Raw genomic sequence first — 27,197 nt, forward strand, 5'->3', positions numbered from 1 at the left:
ATTTTAAGGCTGAGAATAAGCAATGACCTCTCTGCTTAGAGTATTACATATTGTCCCAGTTCATTCTGCTTCTCTATGCTACTCTGGTGAGATCCCACCTGGAGTTCTGCATCTGGCTCCATCCCCAGCATGGGAAGGACAAGAACTTGCTGGAACAAGTCCAGAGGAGGCTACCAAGTTGATCAGAGAGATGGAGCTGCTCTGCTGTGAGGAAAGGCCGAGAGAATTTGGATTGCTCATCCTTGAGAAGTTTTGGGGTCACCTAACTGAGGCCTTCCAGTACCTGAAGGGAGCCAACAAGAAAGATGGAGAGACTTTGGACAAAGGCCTGGAGGGACAGGACAAAGGAATGGCTTCCCAGTGCCAGAGAGTAGGTCTAGATTGGATATCAGGAAGAAATTCCTCCCTATGAGGGTGATGAGGCCCTGGCACAGGGTGCCCAGAGCAGCTGTGGCTGCCCCTGGATCCCTGGCAGTGTCCAAGGCCAAGTTGGATGGTGCTTGGAGCAACCTGGGACAGTGGAAGGTGTCCCTGCCCATGGCAGGGGTGTTTCAAAGTGGACGATCTTTAATGTCCCTTCCAGCCCAAGCCATGTTCTATGATCTCCTACGGTGTTAGGAAAAAATCACATAATTTTGTTCGTTGCATACTCACATTTCTTAAATAGCTTTATAGGACATGGTCCAGGATTTGCAATCCATGAGATCAATGGGATTTTCCCAGGTAAGAAATGCTGGTTTAAGGTTAGATTGTTTTTCTCTCTGACATTTCATTAGCATGGCAGGTCACTTTTCTGTTATCTCAGGTCATGCTAATGATGCCCTCTACCTATCTAGCCACAAAAATAACGTGCTGGGAGCTACAACCCTTTCATCTTTCATAGACTCAACTCAAGAGCTGCCTTTTACCTCCTTTAAATGCTCTTATTCTTAAGCTCATCTCCAAATTGGTTTGGATTTATCCAACCATGTTCTTTGCACAATAAGCAGAAAAATATAGAAAGAACAAAATTTGTCCAAAGGATTAAATATCACCTATCATATAAGGGAAATGCACATCTGAAAATGTAAAGAATGCAAACTAAAGGCAACCAAGATCAATTGAAGTGCTAAATCTTGGGTTCAGCTCTGCCCTCATGGAGCTGGAGACAAACTGCCCCAAGAGGTGATTTCAGAAGTTAGACATGCAGGAAAACAGCAGATTCCTGTCTGGAAGGCGGAGATTCAAAAACAAGCAAATAAACAAACAAGCAACCCTCAAGCAAGAAAAGGCTTGCTTGTTTTTGTATTCTGTAAGATGTGGAATGCACAGATACTATATGTAAATGTATTTTTTAAAGCTGATACAAACTGTTTCTGAGATTAAAAATTATAAATATGAAATAACTCTCAAACTGGAATCTGGTTAATCAAGACCTGAGAGAAAGTGCATTCAAAGCTCTGTTTAATTTAAACCTGATCAGTTTTATGTAGGATCAGTGTCATGGCTCACTTTCTTTCCTCCTTTCTTTTTGGTATTTCTTATCAAGACACAGAAAATATCCTCTTTTCTTCTTTAAAAACTATCAAGCTGGAATTTTAAACCACTCACATTGTCCACAGTAGCAATTATTACTGTAGATCTTGGAGGAATTGCTCTCAGCTAGATGAAATATTTTATGTGAATAAAAAAGGGAAAGCAGAAGCTTAATGTGTATTATTTTGTTACCTGTAGATACCTAAAAGACTCCACATGACAGTAACCAAAATATGGAAAAGGGAATCCATGAAATGTTCACATTTTACAGTAATTTGCCCTGCAGAAAGAGGAAAACTCTGACCTACTTGAAGAAAGAGGGTTATTATATTCATTCTGCTAATCCAGAAAATACAATTTGACATGTAAGTAAACCATAAAGTTATAAGAAGGAACAAGTTAAGTCATGCCAGTTGTTAGGAGTAATTCCACAGCTCTGTCTCAGGCAGAAATGCTCATTGAAGTCATTGGGAATTAGGCATGTGAAGAGACTGAGGAATTGCATCCCACTTATTGTGGTTATTTAGAGGTAGAGTAAATAACAGGGAATTGTGTGTCTGTTTGGCTGCACAAACATGTGCTAGGGATTCACCTGCTGCTCGTGGGAGCAGCTCAAGCACTGGTGCCAAGGCAGGATTGCAGGACCCTCACTCAAGTTTAACAGGAAACATCCAGCGTTCCTCAGGAGCTGATGTTTTGCCCCATGGCAGCAGTGTTGAGTTCTTCAATGGCATGGGACAGTTCCTCACCTCAGGGCACAGGCTGGAGCTCACCCAAACCAGGAGGCTCAAGGTGCAAGTTCATCATTACCTAAAACCAGCACACATCTACAGAGCTGGCACAGGGACAGTCCCACCTCTCCTCCCACCCGTAGCAAAGCCACAAGATGGGCTTCATCCTTTCTCCTCCTGTTGAAACTCTGCTGCCACCCAGCAAAAATGAAAAATGGGCACTTCTCTGAGCCAAAGGCAGGTTTGAAGGCAAACCTCACAGTTAACATTGTCCTGGGGAACTCAGCCTGCAGTTCCAGTCTGACAATGAAGGATATAAAGCTGCTGGAAAGTGACCTAAGGAAGCTGTGAAGATGGTGAAGGGTCTGGAGAGAGACTGTGCAAGTGGCAGCTGAGGTCACTTGGTCTGTTCAGTCTGGAGAAGAAGAGACTGAGGGGAGACCTCCTAACACCCTACAGCTTCCTCATGATGGGTAGAGGACGAGCAGCACTGATCCCTGCTCTGTTACCAGGGACAGGAACGAGGGAACGGCCAGGGCTGTGTCAGGGGAGGTTTACACTGGAGATCAGGGAAAGGTTCTTCCCCCAGAGGGTGGCTGGGCCCTGAACAGGCTCCCTGGGACAGTGGGCAGAGCCCCCAGCCTGACAGAGCTCAAAGAGCGTTTGGACAACGCCCTCAGGCATAGGGTAGGATTATTGAATTGTTTATAGTGCTTTATATAGAAAAATGGCTTTCCATGGCCCATGATTGTGTTATTCTGGCTATTTACTGACAGTAGAACTCTACATTAAGACGTATCTTGCAGGACAAGAAACCTTAGCCTTTCCTGCAGCACAGCAAGAATATTTCACAGTGCAGTGTGTCAGAACAGTGCAGCAACAAATTGTAATGCATGCAAAGCAGATCTGCCTCTCAAGTCCACTTAGGGATTTCTCTTCTAGCTCATATCTTTCAGGATGGTTTGGCAAAGCATAGCACAGCCCCCTCAAAATAATGCTGTTTTATTGGATGGGTGTTAGTTAACCCAGCTTAAAGCACCACAAACAGCCCTTAGAGCTGATATTTCTTTTGCATTATTAACCTTCAGCTATAGTTCATATAGTTCATATTTAATCCTCCCTGATTTGTATGTATGTTGGCTTATTTTACAAAAATTTCTGTGATACTCTGTTAGATGACAGCGTGGATAACTGAATTACAGAATCAAAGGAATTTAAATTGCTGTCTTCTCTCAAGCTTTGCTCCCCATGTTTGAACTTATTTTGAACTGTTATTTTCCACTGCAGCTCAACAATACCTTCATCCAGAGTCTTCCACAAAATGGGGTGAGATATTTTATTTCTGTGTGGAACCTAAAGGTGAATATAAGCTCTTTCATTTCTTGGACTTGTAGTTAATTTAATGAGCCTTTCTACACACATTTCTGGTGAGCATCACATTCCTTGGAATCATACTAGCAAAAAGACTGGAGAGAGCTTGGGAAAAATAACCTTTTTTTGGCTTTCCCAAGACAGAGTTTTATGGCTGGAATTTTATAGCATAAAACTCACAAATGTTAAAGTAAAATCCAAAGAAAAAAGTGAGACTTGGTTTAAATTTCAGGCATTCAAGTGCCTTGGATGTGACCTTGCTTCTTCCTTCAATAAATGTATTTTGATTTGGATCCTGAGGACCTGATGTTTCCTAACTTCCAATCTTCATTCTTGGGTTTTATCAGAACGATGATTTCTGGAAAACTCCTTTACATGCTCTCCTGACTTTGAAAATCTGACCCAGATGGCAGCTCTGAGAGCACACAGAACACGAACATAAATACTTCTAACTGGGTAATAAGAATAAATACCTTGTCAATTTGGTTAATCTCAGGATTGAGCACTGAACATCTGGATATGCTTTATCTCAGGAGCTGGGAAACTTCTCAAAATTCCAGCGTGACTCATCCCCACTGGCCCTGCTGTTGCAGAGTTTGACATTGCTGCCACCAGGATTGCCAACCTTGCTAAATGGTGAGCACTCAGCTCTGACCTCAGGGCTGCTGTGGTCAGACACTGGACAAGTTACATAATGCCCCAGGTCAGGCTTTAACTGGGCATCACTGAGGTGAAAGACCAGCAAGGTGACCTATTGCATCACCTGTCACTTGTCATTACCCCAGGATGATGTGCTGGCACTTCCTGCACGTCCCCAGTCAGGAAATTAAATGATCCTCAGATTTTTCTAGAATATTAGATAATTCAGAAAATTAAAGGTTTTCTTGATACATTTTAGGACAAAGAAATTTGCTTGCAATCCATTGTTTCAAGACAATTTCTTTATCATAATTGTTTTCAAAAATCACACACTTTGAGATGTGGAAATAGGGAAGGCATACTGCCAAAAGAAAGGAATCTTCAGCAAGGCCTTGACAGAAATTGCCTACTTTTAAACAAGTGCCTGTTCCTTAGAAGATTCAAATAAACTGGTAAAGAATTTAGTTAATTCTTTGCTCTCTTCAGTTTGTCTATCAGAGTTCCTTGCCCATGGCAGGGGGGTTAGAACTAGATGGTCTTTAAGGTCCTTTCCTACCCAAACTGTTCTAGGGTTCATCAGTTGCTCTTCTGGAACAATTTCAGTGAAATGCAGCAAATCTTGAATTCAGCAATGTTTGTGCTTTGCAGGGTAGTTCCATGGGTAAGAAAAGCTGTCAGTCCAATTGCTACCCACAAACACCACGGGAGGTGTTGGATGTTGGGACATCATCACAGAACTGACCTCACCCTACTCTCAGTTTGTTGTGTCAGGTTCTTAAAGACCCACAGATACAAAATCTGACATCTTTGAAGGTTCCCATTTTGCAAAGTTGATGCAATTTCATATATTCTCTCTTTTTTTTAAAGACTGTTTAAGGTGTCTTTCTTTAAACAATACCGGTTGTTTATGATCAAAGCTACTATAATAAATCAGCATGTGTAGAAAGGAGAGAAATCTTTTATTTGTATTGATCTTGTACATAGATCTGGTATTATTCAGAGTGTTTTCAATCTGTCAGAGGCTGCTCAGTGGAAAAGCACAGATCTTGAATACTGCTAAAATGACTCTGCAGTGTTGCAGCGTGCCTAAGCCCCATGGAATGCCACATTTTTAATGACATTTTTCCCGTGGCGTTACACAGAAAAAGAGATGAGAGAAAGAAGCCAGCATGGGAACTCTTCAGTGTTTGAAGACGAAAATCTAAGAGAAATGGAGTTTAATATTTGTGCTACAGTAGAAAGCAGTGGTAGTGCTGCTACAGGCTCCATGAATCACAGCCACCACAGAACAGCTCCTGTGAACAGCATGGTAAAGATGCCAGCTAAGAGGATAAAGCAAATCTGTAACAAGCAGCTCATAAATTAGTTGTACACATCATTATCTTCCCAGAAACTTTTACTGAGTGCACTACCAGAAATAGGGCCCACAACATGAGTTTGCCATGACAACAAAGTGCTGTAAAGATCAAGGTGACTTCAGCTGGAAAACAAAAGCGATGTTCAGGCCTAGTGGTGCAAGAACATTATTATCAATTTTTCTTCAGGAGGATGTCATCCACCAAATATTTTGCTAGACGTCTCGTCTGCCTGTGAGTTGTAAAGCTGCTGAAAATCAGACTTTGCTCCCGTTCCCGAGAGGTATTTGGGAGCACAGCAACGCTTCTCATTCATTCCTGAGTCACCAGAGAAAACTGCTCTGCGCCTCCAAACCTCTGCTGCCACCAGGAGGTGAGACTGACATGCTCCACAGTGGCCACAAAAATCGGTGATCATCACATCTCTTCGGAAGGAACTGCTCTGCCAGAAGCAGGGAGAGTAGGAGACCTCTGAGCTCTCTCTGTTCCTTGTCCTGGGTCATCTCTGGCTCTCTCTCCATGGTTCTACTTTGATCTCAGTGAGGAAAAATCTGCAGGTGGAATACAGGGGATTCTGTTCTCACCTCAAGAACCTGTGTGTAGGTAGCAAAAGTCTTATTACACATGTTCTAATAATAATGAGAGAGAGAACAAGAGAGAGGTTGCTAGGAAGGAAATAGGCTTTAGTTTAATTTTCCAGACAGGTATTACACAACAAATCACATTGATTTCCTTCAAGAAAAATGCTTGGTCACTGACATATCAATAAATACATTTTATCTTTCGTTCCTCCATGTATTTAATTTTTCATTGTATTCTTCCAACTTTGCAAACTCAACTGCATGAATTGCTGTGGATATTTTTTCTTAAGTACTGATCTGAAAGTCTGGTTAAATTGACATTTCTAACATTTCCCTGACTGTGATGTCACAGTGTGCCTCCCTGTACTTGTTTCATTATCAGGTTAAATGAAGCCTGTTTCCAAAGTGATTTTGTGGTTCCTGGACTCAGAATTGGCAGGAGTTTGGTCAGTTTGACCCCCAGCTGCTGCTGCCTGCTCACTGCAGACACTGTCAGGTGCTGAGTCACAGAATTATTTGGGTTGGAAGGAGTCTTAAAGATCACCAAGTTCCAACTCCCTGCCATGGGCAGAGATGCCACCCACTAGATCAGGTTGCCCAGGAATGAGGGAGGCTCCTAACTTTCCTGTTCTCTCTGAAGTGTTTGAATTCAAAGCTCTTTTAATTTAATATAAATGCATGTTTTGCTTTTTACACATAGGACTTTCTTGTGATTCCTTTTAACATCTATATTCAGCTGTGAGTAAAGTCAATTTCTGTCTGTGCCTGAAAATATTGCACAAATCTTTATTTAGAATTGTTAGAGATAATGGATACTCAGTGGGGCATTTCTAGAAATGTTAGCAGTGCAAATGGCCTCATCTGGGCAATGCAAAGTTTGACTGCAATTGCTGCTCCCAGGACTGCTTGGAACCTCAGCTGGAGTAAGTGCCCAGTCACCACATCCCTAACAAGAATCACCCACCCAAGCAGTCCCCACTCAACAAAGCAGGGAGGGAAGGCTCTGTCCAAGGGGCTTGGAAGCATTTAGCCAGGAAAACCTTGGTGGTCTGGAATCAGAGCCACAAAATCTGCATTCCCATTGATGTGCATCCCCCTTCCAATGCCATGCAGAGGTGCAAGTCATGTGAAGCGGGGACCATAACTGCTCTAGTCTCTGGAAATAACTGGAAAACATTTTTTGGGAATCTGGGCTAGAAGTGACTTAACAGAGTGACAGGAAAAAGGAAAGGCTAGAGCATCTTGCATAGGAATCAATATTTCCTCTAAAGTTAATGCAGTTTTGGCAAGGGTAAAATTGCTGGCAAAGCAGAGCCTTGAAAGGTTTATGAACAGCAAAAACCACATCTTGAAGGAAGACAATTTATACTATTTATTCTGACTTGCAGCATTCCCTGTTTTTTTGCTATGATTTACACTTTTCAGGGAAAGGAAGTACCCACATGACCATAGCAGGGCACAAGCCTGGCTTTTAGCAGGGATCTGGGTACCCTGTGGATAACCAACCATACCATGCTCTGGGAACCTCTTAGAGTGACAGCAAGGTGGTATCAACACCTGTTTTTTCATGGACAGCGATGACAATCACAAGTAGGAGGCCAGGAATAGTCAAGAGGATTTAGGTCTAGTTAGTCCTAACTTGAGGCAGAGGAAATGGACTAGATCAGCCTGCAGGAATGCCTTCCCCTCCCTGCAGGGCTTGAGCTCTTAACTGCCCATGAGTGGCCAGAAGCGGACACACGGTTGGTCAGCAGTGGTGGGACCTGATGGCTCAGGCACTTGGGACTGCTGATTGCCTGGCCAGAAAGGAAGGCAGCTCTGGATGCACCCCAAGCAGCTAAAATGACCCTGTCTTTTGTAACTCTAACTTAAATGAGGGTTAAAAAGTTACTTAAATTAACCTCCAAGTAAACACGTCGGTACAGCAGCCATGACTTCCAAACCCGTGACCTGAGGTGAACTTTGTGTTCTGTTAATAGCTCTGCAAATCACTGAGAAGACACTGGGTACCTCCTCTTGCTGTGGAAAGACAACCTCAGGTCATTTCAGCTGGTCCAAGCTTGGGCTTGTGGCTCTCACACCCTTGATCCCTGCAAAGCTGGAGGTCACGAGGGTGATTTTTGCAAGAGAGGGTTGTCCCATCAACCATGTCCTCACAGCCAGCCCACAGGAGATGAGCTATCACCCTCAGTCACTGACATGCAGGGACCATCAAGATCAGCACCAGGTGGGCAAACAGTCCACAAAGCAGACAGTGCTTCATCCAAGTACAATTAAAAGCAATTGAACAGGGAATAATTTAAAAACCCTTTTTATTTAGACCAACACAAGAGCTAGATAGGATTTATGAGCTAAGTTTTTTGGTTGGAAAGCCAGTGTGTGCTTTAAAGCATTGTCAGAGACAGAGAGGATACAGTCTGGAATACTGTGTGGTAATCATTTGTGAAACTGCATGAGACAGATTTTTTTAAACCAATTACTTCCCGTCCGTTCAGGGACAGATGAGCCCCCAGCTAAAATTCCTTTTCATTCCGGTGCTTGTAACGATGAAGATGAAATGTGATTTTCCTTCTAACAAATGCTCCAAAAAGCAAAACCAGAAAAAGCATGTGTTTCTCTGTTATGGAAAATAGGTCTCAGCATGCTGGAAATTCTGTGTTTTACTTACTTTCTACCACAAATGCCCCATTTTTAAAGAAATGAATAATGTAATCATTTTCTCTGATTTATGTTTTCGTTTCTGCCTCATTTGGCGCTAATGCTGTGTTATTACAAGAACAACTGTTCTCTGCAGAAAGAATGATCTTTAGACTTCTTATCCAAAACCTGTGAAGTCACTGGGAATGAACTGCAGGGAAAGGCAGAGAGGCCATGGACATGAGCAGCAGTTGAACACATTCCCACTGACCAGGCAGATTTCCTTCTTGTCTCCCAATGACACAGAGCTGCATTTTCCTGCACCTTCCCAAACAAAACCTCTCCTCCAGGTAGGGTGTCAAGAACGCGACTGGCGCTTTTTAGAAACAGATAAAGAAACGTGAGTCAAACGGGGCTCAGTAGAGTGCCATGAGCACAGTCAGAGCCTGGGGACGCCTTCACTGGCGAGCATCCCTGGGGTTCGACACGGCCGCCTGCACCCTCATCAGCATCAGGATCGCAGCAGTGCTAACGAGTGCCACAGCTCCCGAGCCCTCGAGGGTTCAGACGTGTGCTGGCAAGCCGAACAGCAACGAGGAGCATCTTAACAATGAACTTGGAGAAGAATCTGCAGGGAATTAGTGTCAGGCATGTGTAAAGAGGGTTACTTTTCCCATCTCCAACACCTATAATTACATCTCAAAGGTGCTAATAAAATCCAGTGGTTACAGTGGGGTTTTTCTCTCTGTGTGTCAAAGTTAAGCATGCTGCCGTGACGCCTAGGAAAAATCAACTTTCTTACGCTTCAAATCGCCACGAAACCAGCAGAAGTGAGGACGGTGTTCCCCGCTGGGTCAGAAGGGCTGAGGTGCGCTCCTGGCTCCCGGGGGCTGCCCCGGCCCCGCCGCCTCAGAGGTGCGGGCCGTAGAAGGGGCCGAGGTACGCGGGGCCCAGGAAAGGAGCGAATGGGCCGGCACCCAGCGGGAAGGGGGCGGCCGGCGGCACCAGCACATTGGCGGCGGCGTAGGAAGGGAAAGTCTGGAAGGGCAGAGCGGCGGGGCCCGGCGGGCTGGGGCTGCCGCCGCCCACCGCCGCGGGCGATGCTGCGGGGGCCGCCCCGTCGGAGCCCGGGTGCTGCTTCTTCCACTTGGTGCGGCGGTTCTGGAACCAGATCTTCACCTGCGTCTCGGTGAGGCTGAGGGACAGCGCCAGGCTGAGGCGCTCGCAGACCGACAGGTACCGAGTGGCTCGGAACTTGTTCTCCAGGGCCACCAGCTGCTCGTAGGTGAAGGCGGTGCGCGCCCTCCGCGGCTTCCCGCAGCCCGGCTCTGGCCGCCGCCGCCGGGCGCTCCGCGGCGAGCCCGGCTCCTCCGGCCCGGGCGGGCTCGCGGTGCCGGTCCCGGTTCCGTCCCCGCTCGGGTCCTCCTCGTCGCGCTCCTGCCCCGCGTCCTCGGCGCCGCTCTCGGCCGGGGCGTGCGCACCTAGGTGAGATGGCGGGGCTCGTCAGGGGATAGCGCACCCTCCTCCCGTTCCCCTTCCGAGCCCCGCGCTACTGCTCCGACATCCCTCCCTCCCCCCAGCATAAGGGCAATCATTAAAAATAAAATAAAGAGGAGAAAAATTCCGCCCGTCGTGCGAGAACTGCCCCCCCCCCCCCCCGCGTCCCCCGCTGTGCCACCGCATCCGCGGCGGGGAGGGGGGAGCCGTCGATATGGATTTCTTACCAATTAAAAAAGAAGTTATTAAAGTCCCCTTCTGAAGCGAAATAAATCCCCCCCTCCCTATCCCTGCGCTAATGGAGTTTCAGATTTGCGAGGGCCAGATCGATAGATGTCATCTATTAAAGGTAAGTTTTAATCGAACAATATTAGGATCAGGCCGGGGGAAGGAGGTTTGAAGTGGGCACCTGCAAGCTGCGGGCAGGAGATAGGCGGGAGTCGGTAATAGGATATCGATCACCGGGAGCTAAGGCATCCTCCGGTGGGGACGGGCTGAGCAATTACCCAGCCGGCCGTCCCGTGGGCCGGGGCATCCGACCGCTGCTGCCCCGGGGAAAGGAGCGCCCGGGGGCCGCCCTTGCTGGGGGAAAGAAACCCGTGCGTTGCCTCGGTAAGAGCCGCGGCCCGTCCGGACGGGATGGGGCGGCGGCGAGCCCTGATGTGCGCCCTCCTGCTCGGGCGGCAGAGGATGCTCCGCACGCCGGGAGCCGGGCAGAGCACACGGATATCGAGAACTTTTCGCTCTGCATCATCAAGACTTAAAATCCAGTTCCATCCCCCCTTCCCTCGCTCCTGCGGGACCCCGCGCGGGGAGCGCGTCCCGCCGGGCGCGGGGCCGAGGGTCCCCGCCTGCCGGCGCCTCCACCTGCGCGCCCCGCCAGTGCCGGCCGGAGAAACTCGAGCGCGTTCCTACCATGTGCCTCTAGTTTATTCCTCCCGCTGCCGGGAGCAGCAGCGTCCTTTCCTACTTCAACTCTTCCCAAACTTTTCTCCCGCTCGCCCGAGCGGGGGGCGCTGCCCCAGCTCCCCGAGGCCGGTTCGCGTCTTCTGCTGAATTTCTGGGGATCCAGGATGTCTAAGATGGAGAAGGAGATTTTATGATGGATGGGGGCCGCCTTGGCCCCTCGCTCCGGGCATTCCGGCATCCCACCCCACCCTCCGCGCTTCCCGGAGACCTGCTGGCTCCCAGCGCGGAGCGCAGCGCCGGGCGCGGAGCCGGGCCGCTCCCGAGCCGCACGCTCGGTGCTGGCGGCGCGGAGTGAGCGCCGGGGAGGAGGGTCGGCCGGGGAGGCGGAGGGGCCGGCGGCGGGGTGGGGGCAGAGGAGGGGGCAGCGCAGCCATTGGCACGCCGCCCCCGCGCCCCCTCCCCGCCGCGCTGGCTCCGCGGGGGCGCAGCGGGCGCCTCCCTCCATCCCAACCTCTCCGGGTTTTCCCGTTACCTGCCCCGGGTTGGGCGGGGGGACGTGCAGAGAGGTGGGCAGGGGGCGGCCAGGAGCCTCTGGCACCGGAGCAGGGATGCGGCTGCACCCGGCAGCCCGACGGCTGCTGGTGTCCCCCGGCGCCCGGAGAGCCACGGGCTGCACCTGTCCCCTCACCCTCCGCTGAGCCACCAGCAGCTCTCCCGGTCAGTGCGGGACCAGCGCGCTGAGCCTCGTGTTCAGAGGCACCCAGAGAGGAGGGATGGCTCCTGCATCCCCCTCCTGCGCTGGGCAGGATCCAAGCTCCAAGCACTCCCTGTGCCAGCTGCCGCTGTTTGAGATGTGAAGCTACTGCCTGGTCCTCAGGGAGAAAGGAACAGCTTTTCGTTTGGGACCAGCTTGGGATCAGTCTAGTTCAGACTCTGGGCCACTCCTGCAACTCTGTCGTGGTGTTCACACTGTTCCCAGTTAGTAGGCAGGGAAACTGAGGCCTGCCTGTGCTGGAGGAGCTCCTATCCACTGAACAATCCCCTAACCAGCCATCCATGTCTTGGGGAAAACACTTTGTTGCCTGTTCACACCTCTAACAGGGATAGGTGACAGCAGACCAAGCCTCCCCACTCTGCACCAGCCCTGTGACCACTTCTAGCCCGTCCTGCTTATTGAAAATGTGCTTGCAGTATATTTCTGCACACCTTCAGGGGGATGCCTTTCCCTCTCCTTGGCATCTCAGCATTTGTTGGTGCCACAAATCATCAGATAGATTGGAGAAAGGCACCCTTCAGACAGGGGTGGCAGTCCTCAGGAGGAATCTGCTACTCCACCTGCTTCTATTCCTATGAAAAGATGCAAAGCACAGCCCTCCTCCTCCTCTTCATAGCTGTCTCAGCCTTAGCAGAGTTTGGCTCACAAGGAATTCTTGGCATAGGGCTAAAGATAAGGAGAGCGCAAGAAAATGAGATGATGATGTGCAAGGGTGATGTGATTAAAAGTAACTATTAATGTTAATTATCCAAGAACCCATTGAACATGGGCCTCTGGGGTAGAATACCACAAGTACGTAGAAGAGAAGGGAGCTCAGACATTAAGAGTTCACACCCACATGCTACAGGTGGCTAAAGCTTGGTTTTGGGGATGTGGGAGGTGGTGAACTGGGAAAAAAGTCTGGTATATGTGAGACTACAAGTACTTCTGTTTGAGTTGTTGGGTCTGCAGGAGCTGAGTATGTAAATTGCAGCATTGAAATGAATCTGTGAGCTGTGAGACATTTTCAAATATCACCAGTTTCACATGTATATACACAAAAACCTACAACAGCCTACAAACATACATGCATGTGGAAATGCTCACATACTCACGGATTAGTTCCAGCACGCTGAAGTTGGTCCATTTCCCAGCTCAGGCATTAAAATTCAGCCCAAGTGCTGTCTTTAAATTGCTTTGATGCTAGGTGGGTTTCAACCCTGACCTGTCCTGACGGCAAGTGATGGCTGTAACAAGCTGTGGATCAATATTCATAGCGGGTGTCCTGCACTGATAACACTATCCAAGACAATGTTCACTATCGCTGCAGACAGCTGAGATATTGTGCCATTAGTAATGTTGTTTTAAATAACCTGATCCATTTCTGAGTCTATTTAATGAATTTCACAGTTTAGATATTATCTTTAGGGAGAAGCCAGAGGCTATTCCAGGAGCAGTGATGCAAATCAATGCTGCCAAGGCTCCTCTGCTTTCCTTAAAACAAAATGGACTATAATTCCACCACAGCTCCTTATACATTCCGGGAGCCGTGCCGCGCTATCGATGGCATTAGCGACGAGAAGATATTTGGGAGAAAGCAATACTGTCTGTAAACCTGGAACACAGCCGATAACATCTTATCTGCTACTGTAAAATTCTTTATACGATGAGTCAGTGGGGTTTGTTTTTTTTTACCCTTGGTTGTCATATGAATCACAGAACGGTTTGAGCTGAAAGGGATCGGGTTAATTCCACTCCACTGCCATGGGTGGAGTGGCTACCTGTCGCTCTATTGGGAACGGTGAGAAGCACGACACAGACTCTTGTGGGTTGAACAGGAGAGAGTGAGGTTTATTACCTCAGATCTTCTTTTATAGACCGATATGCGAAAGTACAGAAAGGTAAAACTGTTATTGGTTAGTGAACTAACACATCACCATCACTGGTCAGTGGGGTACACCACCCCTCGACCTTCTCTTGCAAGAAAACAAGAAACTGACAAACAGCACCTGCAAGGCTGTCTTCTGTCTCTGAGGATTGTTTTAATTCCTCCTTATGATTTCCCAGGCCACTTTCTCAGGCGAGACTGAGAAAGTTATACGGCCTGCTTTTCCCCAGGCACTGTGCTCCCTGCTTTTGCTCGTGTTTAGCATCCGTAGCTACTTTGGCTCACGCAGCTCGCCCTCGGGCAGGGCCAGCAGCGTTTCCCGGCGGGGCGGAGCGGAGCCAGGGACTGCATTTCCCGGCAGCGCCGAGCGGCCATGGCGGGCGGCGGCTGGGCCCGGGCCGTCAGGGGGCTGCTGCTCGATGTCAGCGGCGTCCTCTACGACAGCGGTGCCGATGGCGGCGTCCCCATCGGCGGCTCGGCCGAGGCCGTGCGCAGGTGGGTGAGGGCGGCCCGGCTGAGGGAGACCGTGCGCGGGTGGGTGAGGGAGGCTCGGCTGAGGGAGACCGTGCGCGGGTGGGTGAGGGAGGCTCGGCTGAGGGAGACCGTGCGCGGGTGGGTGAGGGAGGCTCGGCTGAGGGAGACCGTGCGCGGGTGGGTGAGGGAGGCTCGGCTGAGGGAGACCGTGCGCGGGTGGGTGAGGGCGGCTCGGCTGAGGGCGGCTCGGCTGAGGGGGCCCGGGGCAAAGCGCGGGCTTGGGGCAGCACCCGGCGCTTTTCATCCGCCGTGCTGTGCGAGCCCCGCGCACGGAACCGGAGCTTTGGGGGCCAGCTCGATGCTTCTGAGGATTGTTCAAGCGAAGGGAGCCCGCAAAGCCTGGGATGACGGGGAGAAGAGTGTGTTGGTGTGTTATTGTTCTGGGTTTGCTGTTGGCACCGCACGTGTGGCAGGAAATGTGCCATTATCCCAAAATGGGTTATCATTTTTAAAACATTACCCACGCCGGTGTTTCTGTAAATTGATGAACTTTGCTATCAAATTAGCTGGATCTTCTTGCAGGGCACTTGCAACCCAGAAATGGAGAATTTCTGTGCTGGGGTTAATGATTGCCCAGCTTGGGAGTGACACTGAAGCAAAGTGGCCTTGGTGAGTTACTCCCAGTGCCCACAGGTAGCGAACTCCTTCACTTTTAGCTGGGTCGTGCTGTCCCATATCGTTCTCGTGTTGCTACACGAGCTAAGCAACTTTAACTTAACTAACTTTAATTATTTAGGTTGCCTTGCCAGTGTGCCATTGGCCCTGCTTGACCAGAGGAGCAGGATAGGGCCAGGGGAGAGCAGTGGCTGCAGGGACAACTTTGTTTAAAGACAAGTATTGATCGTGTGGTTGTGAGTTTCTGGAAGAGCCTTTTGGCTGGCTGTGATGTTTCACTCACCCACGGTGGAAAATCCAGATTCACCTGGCAGGTGCTGGATGGGGCTTGGAGCAACTTGGGATAGTGGAAGGTGTCCCTGCTCTTTTTAGGGGATTGGAACTTTAGTGTTCTTTCCAACCCAAATCACTCTGTGTTGATGTACCCCACTTGAAATGTTTAAATGTCTACATTCTGAACCCCTGTGAAACACTGACAGCGCCGCTTGTGAGCATCTCTGCAGCTTCTGTCCTCTGGGGCCACTCATCACAGACACACTTGGGACAAATGCATTATTGAGCAGAAAAATATCCAGGAAGAAATATTGAATTTAGTAAAATTAATTATATGAGTTTAGTTAAATATGTGCCTGAATGCTGGTGTAACCACATGGAAAGGCAGAACTGGAGAGGATCCAAATGAAGTAATAACAGAACTGTTTGCTGCTTGCTTGCTTTTTTTTTTTTTTCCCATAATTATGTCTTTGTTCATATTTCTTGAAACACATGTAGGATGCACAGAAGATGTTATCAGCTGGATCAGAGTTCCCAGTGCTGTCAGAGAGCAATATTTGAAGTAAGTTTAAGGCTTATCGAGTCTCTTGGCCAGTTTGTGGTGCTCACCTGGCAGGTGAGTTGGAGGTGCAGCTGAGCTGCAAGTGCCAGGACAGCCCAAGGGAGAGCAGCATTCCCAGGGAATTCAGTGAAACTAGGCAGAGGGAGAAGTTGTTTCTCTTGAAATCCTGTGGCCTGTGGTTCTTTCAGGGGATTGTGCATGTGCAGAGCACAACCTGGGACAGCCCAGATCATAGCCAAGGCCTCTAGGCACAGCCAAACCAAGCATAAATAATAACTGCATAAATACTGTCAGAGATCATTCCTTTAGAAACCAGGACATACTCAATAATACCTGTGTTGTGGTTCACTAGATGCTTTTGACATTGGTTTTTTGCTCCTAGATTTTAAACTTCATTTTCTGTTGGGTTGCAGGCTGTTATTTAATAACCTTTGTCACTGCATTTGCTGAAACCTCCTGCATGGAGGCAACATAAACTGCAGTCTAACTTACAGTCACATCAGAAATATGCTGATGAAACAACAGTAAAACTCTGGCCTTGGGCTAAATGTAGGAAATTATGGGCTTTCTCTGGAAATCCTGGAAATGTCTAAGCCCTTTTTGCTTCTTAGTCACAGGAAGCCCTCAGCAGCTAATCTGACCTGTCTGCCTGTCTGGAATGGGCTGCAGGGGTCTTTGAGGAGGGTTTGGAGATGCAATCCAGCAACAGGCTCTGGAATGCTGATCTCGTTTGGGCAGGATTTGGTGAGCAGTGAATGGGAAAGTGCCAGGGAGGGAAGAAAACCCCACTGAACCACTTTGTTCAGGTCATTCAATGTAAGTGGTGAAAAATAATCATTTTCCTTGGGTAAAGTCAAGTAGCCTTATTTATCTGCCTATTAGGTTAGTAATTGTTCTGGCTCACACCATTTAAACTCTTTATTGACTCATTATCTTATTGCCAGTTGGTCATTAATATTTGTGTCTGCGTCACAGTACAGCTGGGTGGTTTCAAGCAGATGGATTAAAGCTAAAAGGAGCTCTTTTTAAATTAATTATTTTTTTTTTAATCAATTAAAGAGCCATAATTGCAGATAGCAAGGAAGAACCTTATAACTAATTCAAATTGCTGTGGTCCTTTGCTAAAAGAGCTAACATCTTTCAGTGCATATGGATGTCCAGCAGAAACCTTAAATAACCTTAAATATCAGAGTACAGATAAGGGCTCTTACAACAGGACAGCTGACCTGTTCTTTTCAGATTGTCTTGCTACATCATCTCCCCCATTACAGCAATTAACTTGGTGTAACAACATACAGCACACCAATAAAAATGGTAAGTAAACATAATAATTTGTCATTGGTTTCTTGTGACTGAAGCTATCCTGGCCTCCTAAAACTATGTTTTCTGCATTATTTATATTGTTTTCAGCTGAGTTCTGCTGTGCAGTTATTTGAGTTAGTGTTTGTGAGAGCAGCAATGTAATTTCCAGCAGAATTTGGCCTGGTGGCCTGTGATGGCTGCAGAGGGGTGCTTCCCTCTTGTTTGTTTGTTTTCAGCTAACAGTACAGTCAGATGGAGCAGGAACATGGCCAGAGAAGCTGATGGACACTGGAACACCCTGAGCAAGGTGACATTCAGTGACCTCCCAGTGCTGTAGAGACCCTTCTGAGCAAGGCATCGATAGTTGGTATAACCTGAGGTGAAGCACTAAGTGTAACAGCTGGGAATGCTTTGTTTATTGCTGGTGTTCCTGCAGCCCTGAGAAACCATACCTGTGAAATATTGAAGGATTCGGTGTGGTCTGAGAGGTTGGTGGGTTGGAGGCTGAACCACAGGAGTGTTTGTTGAGCACAGCTTGTTTCCTGTGCTCAAGGGATAAGGTGAATCTGGATCCTTGTTACGTATCCAGACTGTGGCAGCCAGGCACTCATGTGCCAAAGGGTATTGGCACCCCTGGTTTAACTCCTGGAGCCAGGAATGTCTCTAAATTCTCCAGGGACTGTTGTTATCTTTAGGTGGGGATACTAGAGCAGTGGATGGCTAAAAAAGCCCAAAGTGGCTCAATAAGATAATTCATTGCTTTAAAACTTTTAAGACGTAATGTTCCTTGATTGTTTGACTTACTGTGGCATATCTTGTTGTTTTGAAAAAGTTATGTAAACCCCACCCATCTCTTCCCAGCATGTGCAGTTTACTGGCAGATGCTTTGCAGCAGATCAGAAAGCCCATGGACAAGATCAGAAAGGCCATCGGTGACTTAAAGGCTTCTGGAGCCGGCCCTAACAGAGCCTCAGTGCCGTGCTGTTATTGTCTTAATCGATTTACACAGCATTGACACGAGGTGAGCTAGCTGCTTTTTATCTTACAAATAGCAGGGAGCTGGTCCCTTACAAGACAGAAGGTGGTTAAACACCCATAAAAGATGCTCAGCCTGTGCTCTGGCATTTGCATTTACAGCTGTGTGCTGATAGTGTGTCCATTAGCATATCCATATGAAAAGCACACAGTAGTTGGACGTTTACAACATCCTGTTGTTGGGCTGGGATAGTGCATCTGTTAGCACAGCTTTCTACAGAGCCCTTGAAAAGAGCAGCGGAAATCTGGGGAGCAGGGAGGCTGGGGAGCAGCTGGACAGTCCTGTTAAAATAAAATACCTGGAGAGTCTAACAAGAGGAAGATTGTGAGGAGAACAAGCGGAACTGGGACTGTAAAACAATTCAGGGTGTGGGGGTTCAGAGGAGTTGGGAGCTCACAAAGAGCCTTTTGGAAGTGTGTGTGCCACGAGGAGTAGGAAATCTTTGTTGTCGCAGCAGATAATGTGGCTTAGCAAAGGCTGTGCAGATGTTCAGAGTTCCACTGAGCTGTGCCTTTGGGGCATTTGACAGAAAAGGAGTTGTTCCCCCTAGAAAGAGACCTTCAAGTAAAGTATACAGACCCTTGTGTAAATATCTGTTAATTTGGTTTTGTACTTTCCTCTCTTTGCACTTTCTACCCAAAGAAGCCCAGTGACCCAGGTGTCACTGCCCTCCTGAAGCAGCACACCACAAAGAAATGAAGCAGTTTTGTATTGTCATGTAGCTGTTCCCTGGCAGACCCAGGAGGGGATCCAGGAATTGATCCTCATTGGGTGCAGAGTTGTCTCAGCTGCACTCCAGCCTGTAACATTAGCTGTGGTCTCAGTTTTCTGAGAGTAGTGGGTGTTTCTAACCCATATTTGCTTTCCTAATCAGCAGTGTTCATTATTTCTTTTAAAAGATTTGCATCCCTGAAGTTGTGGGTGCTCATCTGCTGTCTGCACAAATTGCATGAGTAAGTGCCTGCATTTTTGGAGTTTACACATCATTAGCCTTTGGGGTCTCAGAAATAGAACTCCTTCTTTACAAACAGGTGCTATTAGTGTACAAAGTGAGAATTCAACCCTGTCAAAGATAACTTGTTTTTGAATGAATTTTTAATGGAGTATTTAGCAGCTTCATAGAATAATAGAATAGTTTGGGTTGGAAGCAGCCTTAAAGATCATGTACCCCCTTTTTGCACAGAATAAAAACTATTGGACTATCATTCACTATGTTGTCCATAAAAATATTTTGCTTAATGCAAATAGATACATCCCAGACCTGTTCATGCTAACTGAATCCCCAAAGATCTGATTTTTTCTTGACAGCTCCCGAAGTGGAGATTTACCAGCTATTTAAGGTCTGACAGAGTTTACTTATTGAACCACTTGCAGTGTGGTTAAAGTCTTTTCAGTGTAATACATTAAGCTGATTTGGTAATCTGCAACCTTAAATGCATCTTATTACTGAACTTAATGGACCAGAGAGAGATTTTTCTTATATCCTGCTTTGTGCTTCCTTTCTGCAGATTCCCTTCAGAAGCACATGTTATTTTTATTAAATACTGAATTCTAGATTTTGCTGTTGTGGTACATTGCTGCCTACAAATCTGTTGTCTTCCCTGCTGTTCAGAGAAGTGGACTATGATTTATGGTGTTGAATAATTTGTGCAGTAATTCTGGTATCCAGCTGTATTCAATGGCCTTTGTAGAGAATTTAGGACAAGATGGACTTTGTTTTAGTTTGCAACTTTTAGGATTTCTTTCCACCTCTGAAAAATTCTAAATTATCAAAATACCTAAATAAAGGTGTTGATGGTTTTTAAAGTTTGCTCTGACCTGCAATTTAATGATATTTTTTTTCATTTTTTTACTGTCAAACACTGTTTCAAAGTGGTGTTTCCAGAGTCTTTACTTTTATAAGAGTACCCTTCGTTATGTCATCCTTGCCCACCCTTAAGTAACATTGGCCTCTTCTTGTGGCTCCTTCATGTGTGCCTATTAATCTGCTTTTATTCATGTGCAAAGGTAATGCCCTCCTGTTTTTTAATCCCTTTTGCAATGCCTCCTTTGGATTGCCTCCAAATTATCCCCTTCTATATTTAGAGAGAGGTGAGCCATATGGGGCTGGAGAGGAAATTGTGCTTGGGAGATGGCAGATGCAGAGAGGAGTTTCAGGCACAGGAATGCAAGAGGGACTGGGGCCAAAAAGTGCTGTGTGTAAGGATTTGTCAGGGCAGCCTTGCTATGTGGAGCAGAAAGTTGGATCACCAGAGAAGCAGGGCTTTAATGAGCCTGGCTATTCTCAGGACCAATGACAGGACATCAGAGAAGGGAAACACCGGGAGGTCAGGGGACAAAAGTGGCATCAGAGACGTGACAGCAAGATTGAAGCAGGTTGGATGTGCTGTGATGGCAGAAATCAGAGGAATGGAAAGTTTTGGGCACTGGGATCGAGAAGGAAAATCCTTCCGTTTTATCCACAATCCTCTGATTCCATTGCACCCCTCAGGTTAAAAAACACGGGGAATTCAGTGTTTCCATGGAATTAGGAGACCCTTGTACTATGTAAGGATGGTCAAAGGCTCTCATGCCCTCCTTCAGGCTTCTGAAATAGTGACTTTGCCTGTTGTTATTGCAGAAGCTGAAATAGCCACTGGAATGGCAGGAATACAGATTTGCAGAGAAAATACAGCACGTTTTTGCCAAAAATACACTTTTTAAGCAGAGCAAATGTGCTTTCCTCCCACCAGGCATTTCCACAGCTGGACCCCAGAAACTGAGAGCTGGTGCTGAGCCAGAAAACCCTTTTGCATCCTCAGGTGTGTGGTGTTCCCTGGGAGGTTCTTCTGGGAAAAACCTGCAAGCTCAGGAGAGGTTTTACCTGGAGCACCAGCAGCCTGGCCCTTGCAGAGGGCACTAACATGAGCCCTGCCCTGGTGGGAGCATGGTGTTGCTGCCTAAGTCCTGCTTTACTTTGTGGTTTGGTTGCAGGTGCTGTTTGTTCCCTGTGTTTCAGACAAGGTATCAGAGTGTTGAGGGGTTTACACTGAAGCACACCCATGTTTGTTCACTGATGCAAAAGAGTCAAATAGCAAAAGTGCTCAGCATGCTTTCTTTTAAATTAAGAAAAAAAAAACCCAAAGCACTCTGAAAAACCAAAAGCAGGATAAAAAGCCAATTCTGGAAATCTCATGTAGCACATTTCCAAACCCCTTTGAAGTTGATGTTGGACAGTCTCCAAATTCCAGTTTATTGCCTCTTCCAGGGTTTTGCTTTCTACCCCACTGCCTATCTGCACAGGACCTCTGGATGGGGGCTGGACTTTCCCCCTATTCCTGTCTTAGGAAAAAAACTTCACTGCAAGAGACAGGGGGAGAAGACAGGAAATCTGAAGTTTAGCCTTACACCTTTTCCTCAGTTGCTTCAGCCACATGCATGATAATGTGAATTTAAGTTTGATGATTCTCAGTCTGAATTCCAGGACCATTGTGTTTCCTACATGTGACACAACCTTTACATCATCTGAAAGAACAGGTTTTGTGTTTTATGTGCCCAAAGGCTGCCCATAAAGGTTGGCAAGGGCAGTTGGCTAAGTCTGCACAAGGTCAGTGAGGATGTCCAATAATTGTCCTAACACTTTACCTGTTATGGAGCAGTAATGAGAGTTTTTTTCATTATTTTCGGGTGAGTGAGCCTGGCAGATGCTGACAGCCAGCAGATGTGTAAAGTTCGAGGTGATTTGTAAGGGACCGGCTCATCTGACGCATGGTAATTGCATTGTGGGACATTGTCACTCAGCCCCGTGTCCTGCTCCAGCAGAACGAGGTAAAGGTCAGTTCAAAGAGCTGCTGAGGCATCAGGGGCAGCTCAGGGCTGGAATTAAACCCCTCACACCCACTTCTCCCCTGGGCAGGTGCTCATGGTGCACCCAGAGCTGGGTGGGTGCCCCAGCTGTAGATTTAGGGATCATTTGGGTGACCAAGTGGTTATTTGGATCTGGAGTGGACTTAAATCCCTCCTCTGGTAAGGCTGGTGTAGTAGCTCAGTGCTCATCTGTTCACTTTTAATTTGGGGCTTGGGAGGGTTTTTTGTGACTTTTTCCTTCTGTGTGTGCAGTGGCAGCTCTGTGGCAGAGCAGGCACAGGCAACAGAGCCTGTGTGACACACAGCTGGAGGGGACAGTGGCCTTTCCTTCTGCTCCCTGCTGCCATCTCTGTTCTGCCACCCCCTCCAAGAAGGGCTCTGACGAGTTTCTTTTGCCACTTTAGCTGAGTTTGGCATTTGTCACAGCCTGAAAGGTCAGAAGCTGCTCTGCCTCACTCAGGTGAAGCTCCCCTGTTCCTGCTCTCGGGCATTAGGAGTGCTGTGAGCAGTGGTGCTGGAACTGGAGTGGATTTGTCTCATGCTGAGCCTGCTGATGGCCCCAGACATGGAGGGAGAGGCAGCCTTGGGATGTCCACAGGCACCTGGAGCATGCTGGGTCCCTGCAGCACGGAGAGCAGCACTGCCTGTCCGTGTGCTTGCCTTGTGCTCTAATCAGGATCGATTTTCCTGGTGCCTGCGGAGTTTGAGTGGGATCTTTATCACAGCCACGGTGTGTGGAAGTCAGCTGAAGGCCTGATTGACTGGGTTTCCTGGGTGTGCCTGTGCTTCTGTAATGGGCCTGCTGATAAATCTGTAATACACTGGAGATCTCGATAAAACGTGTGTCGTGTGTTTCATCTCCTGCTGCCTCATTCTTCTGCACTTGCAGGTACCTAATCCCTTGCTCTTTATCTAATAAGACATCACATTACAAATCTTGTTCTTTATTCTTCTCCTGACATCCCCACACTTGCCAGCAGTGGAAATTACCTTGCCTTGCTTTGCTGGGAGTGTGAGCTGTGGGTCGGTTCAGAGGCTGGAGGCTTCCCTTGAAGCTTTGCAGCCCTGGAGATTCGCTGGGCAAAGCATCACACCTGTGGGACACAGACCTTCAAGCCACTTCTTTTAGTCTCTCCACATGCAAAACCTGCCAGAACAGGGAAACTGAATGAGAGTTTTGCTGCAAACATGACTGGAGCCAGGTTTTCCCCCTGTAGAGCTGTTGGTAAAAGCTCTCCCTAATTATTTAAGCTCTGAGTTAAGAGTTGTTTGCTGGCCTGCAGGCTCTGCTCACCATCCCCATGCTGAGCAGCCAGGGCTGGATTCATCCCAGTGTGTGTGAGATACTGAATGTACAGGTGAGTGTGACTGTTCTCTGCAGGATTTGGCAGAGTTTACAGATGCTGATTGGGAAGGAAAAGTTGACTTTTTCTTTGGAAAGGTATTTTTGTAGAAATAAGTCTCCTCTAGAGTTTTGTGGATTTTTGTTTCATTCAGTGTTCCAGGATATTTTTAAAAGTTCTTTCCATGTGTCACTAGAGGACTCCCATTTTTTTGTCCAGCTTGGCCTAACTCTTTGTAGACCTGATCCTAAGCATTTCCTGAGCTCAGTTTGTTGGAGTGGTAATTGCTGGTGGCCACAAAGGCATGAAGCAGTCTGGGATGTGTCCAGACCCCTCCTGCTTTGCTCAGTCCTTTCAGAAGTGTCACTTTGGTTTTCATCCAAAATGCTGACAAAGAAATGAACTTTGTAGTACAGGAAAACAGAATCTGTGCTTTCACCAGGCTGCCCTGTGAGGGTGCTGGTTTGTCTGTGCAGGTCTGTGGTTGGTGTTGTCCCTGGATTCATTATGTTGACCTTTAGGAAGAGAAAAAGCAGATTCTAATTCAACAAATGTCTGCTTCCAGGCAGTTGTGAATCATTGGGATTTTTGTTTTTACCCTAAGAGTGTGCAGGGAAGCTTTGCATTTAGAATAATTCTTTCTAACCATGGCACACTGTTAAAGTTTGTTGTGTATCCAAATTACGCTGCTTTTCTTTTTAACTCCAGCTGAAACTGTGTCTCGAATAACAGATGTGGAATATTGTCATCCCACTGTCACACCAATTGTTCATTGTTCTGAGAAGGTCACATCATAATTCATTAACAATAATTATTCCCTCGGTACACCCTGCACTTCTTCACTCAATTGCTTCATTAACTTGAGAGTGAATCTCACATTCAGTGCTCCAATCAATGAAGATATATTTATAATGTACAAGTGGATGCTATTAGTTACAATATATTAACTGCCTAATTTAAAAGAGAAAAGCTATCTTTATGAAGGGCAATTAACCACTAAGTGTAATTGATAATTCACATATCTATGATTAGGAAAGACAAATAATAAGAAAGAAATGAATCACCAGCATTATTAAAGAAGACAGTGGCGTGCAGTTTTGACAAGCAGAAGGAGCTCTCTGGGTCAGGACCAGATTTCCAAGAATCCTTTGATGGCAAGCTCGTCATCAGATCTGATGTCTCGAGGTGGCTTTGGTGTTTGCACCAACCAGTTGAGATCATTTCACCTACAAAATGGACCCAGCATGGTTTTTTTTTTTGTCTTGAGAATCAGTGCATGGACTTCCTTTAATAGAAAAGTCATTTTTTGTTTTAATACAGAGAGTCACAATATTTTTGTAAGAATTTATAAGCCGGGTTCCAGACTTACCTAAGTATCTGAATCTGCATATGTTCAAGTCCTCAAAGATAATTATGCACAAATTCACATGAAAACTGACAAAAGTAGGAATTTTCACATATTAGAGGAGCTGAGTGACACTCCCTTAGGCAGATGGTTTTGGTTGGCTTTTTTTAATTGTGGTACATTTTCAATACTTCCAATTTTCTGTGGCCACTTTGAAATATATTGGGTCTCCAAACAGCTGACAGCTCATCCTTGGGGAAGAGGCTTTTTGGGGACATCCACAGCAGATCACCAGTTTGGGAAATAAAGCTGCCCAGAAGCAGAGGGCTTGCAGAGGATTCACAGAATCACAGAATAGTTTGGGCTGGAGGGGTCCTTAAAGACCCCATTCCACCCCTGCCATGGGCAGGGACACATTCCACTATCCCAGGCTGCTCCAAGCCCCATCCAACCTGGCCTTGGACACTTCAGGTATGGTGGAACAACACAACTTTTGCAGAGTACCAATCCACAGGAGCCGTGACCTTGGCTCTGGACACTCGTGGCCGTTTTTCCTTCCACTGAGAAGCCATTTACCTATAAATATTTATTAACAAATCAGTTAAAGTGGTGATTTTTCAGGATTACCCAGCAAGTAACAGCACAGCTGTTTTATGAGAGATTTAATGCTAAATGTGACTGGATCCACCCCAGTGTTGATAAAACATCACTTAACTATCTGGCACTGCAGTGCCCAGAGTCAGGATTTCAGGTGCCCCCTGTCACAGCAAAGGATCCTGCTCCTGGTTTGGAATTTCATCTTCACCTTCTTAGCAGAACTGACACTCTTACCTCATCTTCTTCATCTTGTTAACCCCTCTGCTGCCTTCCCTGCACAGGATCAAAGCCTCTGGGCTGAAGCTGCAGCTCTGCACCAACGAAACCCAAGCGACCCGGGAAAATTTTGTGAGGAAGTTGCGAGCCATGGGCTTTGACATCTCGGTGGCCGAAGTGACCGCGCCGGCACCGGCCGCCTGTCGCCTCCTGAAGGAGCGTGGTCTGAGGCCACACCTGCTGGTGCACGATGGTGGGACAGCACTGGGGACACAGGGAGGGAAGGGAAATGCTCTATTTTTCTCTTTGCTTTGGGTGAATAGGTGTCTGAAGAGCACTTGATTCAGACTGAGGTTTATTTATTTTTTCACTTATTATAATGAAGGGAAGCGCAAATCTGGGGAAGCGCCATCGCTTTTATGGGATCTGAAATGGTGAGGGATTTGTGATTTATTTTGTTTTGGTCTTTTTCCTCCTTCTGTAGATCTTGTCCCTGAATTTGCTGAGATTGATAAAACAAACCCAAACTGTGTGGTTCTTGGAGATGCAGCAGAAAACTTCACCTATGCAAACCTAAATGAGGCTTTCCGACTTCTGATTGGGATGGATAAGCCAGTCTTGATCTCCCTTGGAAAAGGGTGAGTTAAGCTCTGATTTTTCCTCAAGTCTGCATTTTTTAATAATATCGTTAATGGAGGCCAGAAATCAGTGTGGGCACTCCCAGTACCAACTTTCCAGTTTCTAATCTGTGCACATGGGCTGAGAGCCTGATCTGATCAGGTGCCTGTCAATGAATAGAGCTTTTGGTGCTTTAAGAGAACCTCAAAACCTCATAGGAATCATGGACAGTTTGGATTTTGATGTGTGTGGCCCCCAAGTGAGTGAGTATTTAGTGTCTCAGAGGTGTGAAGTGTTGTTTAACTGCTGCCTTGTAGCCAGATATTCCTCTCTGAATATAAATGATTTTTCATAGTGAAAAAAACCTAAAATTTCCAGAGGCCATGCTTGGGTGAAGGGCTGTAGGTGTAGATTTGTGATGCAATTTGATGGTTGTGGTGCTTCTGAAGTGGCAGGTCAATTGTCAGACAGCATTTTTAATTATTCTTTGCCCATTAAAGGTAAATTTTGACCTCCTGCTTTCACACACAGGAAAAAATCCAGTCAAGGAGTTTGAATGTTTTCCTGAAAATAATTAATTTAGATATATTCTGAGATTTTAAACAGGACATTATTAATTCCTGTGCTGAATAATGCCAAACCCCGGCGAGTTATTCTTATCTGTTGTGTGATGTGTGGGTTTAAAAGAGACTGTGCATGTTTATCTCAGAGAAAGTGCAGTGACAACTTTGCTCAGTGGTTCAATAGACTGTAATGGGCATGAAAACCCTTCTTAGCTTGTGGGTTATTGATCCAGCTGGGGAGAACTTATCAGTGGGAAGGAGCAGTTAAATTCATTGTGTTGCCTTTCCTGACACTCATGCTCTAATCCTCCAACAGGGGTGAAAAAATCCTTACTGTTTCTCTGAAGGATAAGGAGAAAATGTTGAACCAACAGGAGAATGGATAATATACATAAAATAATCAGATTTTGTGTTATGTAATACTATATTTCAATATTAAATATAGAAACAACCTTTGCTTAGGAACTGTA

The 27,197-nt window shown here is 46.8% G+C and overlaps 2 protein-coding genes across 3 annotated transcripts in view; one reads left to right on the forward strand and one right to left on the reverse strand.

The window, feature by feature from the left end:
* Positions 1-8,159: 8,159 nt before the first annotated feature.
* NKX1-2 (NK1 homeobox 2) lies at positions 8,160-14,252 on the reverse strand. The gene is made up of 4 exons (XM_058842061.1): positions 14,153-14,252; positions 11,768-11,929; positions 11,242-11,403; positions 8,160-10,310 (listed from the first exon to the last, which is right to left on the reverse strand). The coding sequence occupies exons 1-4, from the start codon at positions 14,250-14,252 to the stop codon at positions 9,739-9,741; spliced, it is 996 nt and encodes a 331-aa protein (XP_058698044.1). The 3' UTR covers positions 8,160-9,738.
* The window catches only part of LHPP (phospholysine phosphohistidine inorganic pyrophosphate phosphatase), a 71,217-nt gene continuing 58,233 nt past the window's right edge, over positions 14,214-27,197 (forward strand). Inside the window, exons 1-4 of one of the 2 annotated variants that reach the window (XM_058842026.1) lie at positions 14,245-14,372; positions 15,798-15,861; positions 25,612-25,799; positions 26,031-26,184. In XM_058842026.1, the coding sequence (XP_058698009.1) occupies positions 14,297-14,372; positions 15,798-15,861; positions 25,612-25,799; positions 26,031-26,184 (482 nt within the window). In that variant the 5' untranslated portion in view covers positions 14,245-14,296. Of the gene's footprint in view, positions 14,373-15,797; positions 15,862-25,611; positions 25,800-26,030; positions 26,185-27,197 lie in introns of both variants that reach the window. The other variant, XM_058842027.1, reaches the window with a different exon arrangement.

This window comes from Poecile atricapillus, chromosome 6 (assembly GCF_030490865.1).
Source record: "Poecile atricapillus isolate bPoeAtr1 chromosome 6, bPoeAtr1.hap1, whole genome shotgun sequence".
Classification (NCBI taxonomy): domain Eukaryota; kingdom Metazoa; phylum Chordata; class Aves; order Passeriformes; family Paridae; genus Poecile; species Poecile atricapillus.

Bases quoted from the DNA above. Each gene is read 5' to 3' on its own strand.
- NKX1-2 (XM_058842061.1), bottom strand. From the start codon at position 14,252: ATGGCCGCTCGGCGCTGCCGGGAAATGCAGTCCCTGGCTCCGCTCCGC. The intron at 11,930-14,152 runs GTAGCTACGGAT...CTGGTGGCTCAG, and splicing joins GGCGAGCTGCGTGAGCCAAA to CGGAGGGTGAGGGGACAGGT. The intron at 11,404-11,767 runs GTAACGGGAAAA...TCTCCATCTTAG, and splicing joins CCCCGCCCAACCCGGGGCAG to ACATCCTGGATCCCCAGAAA.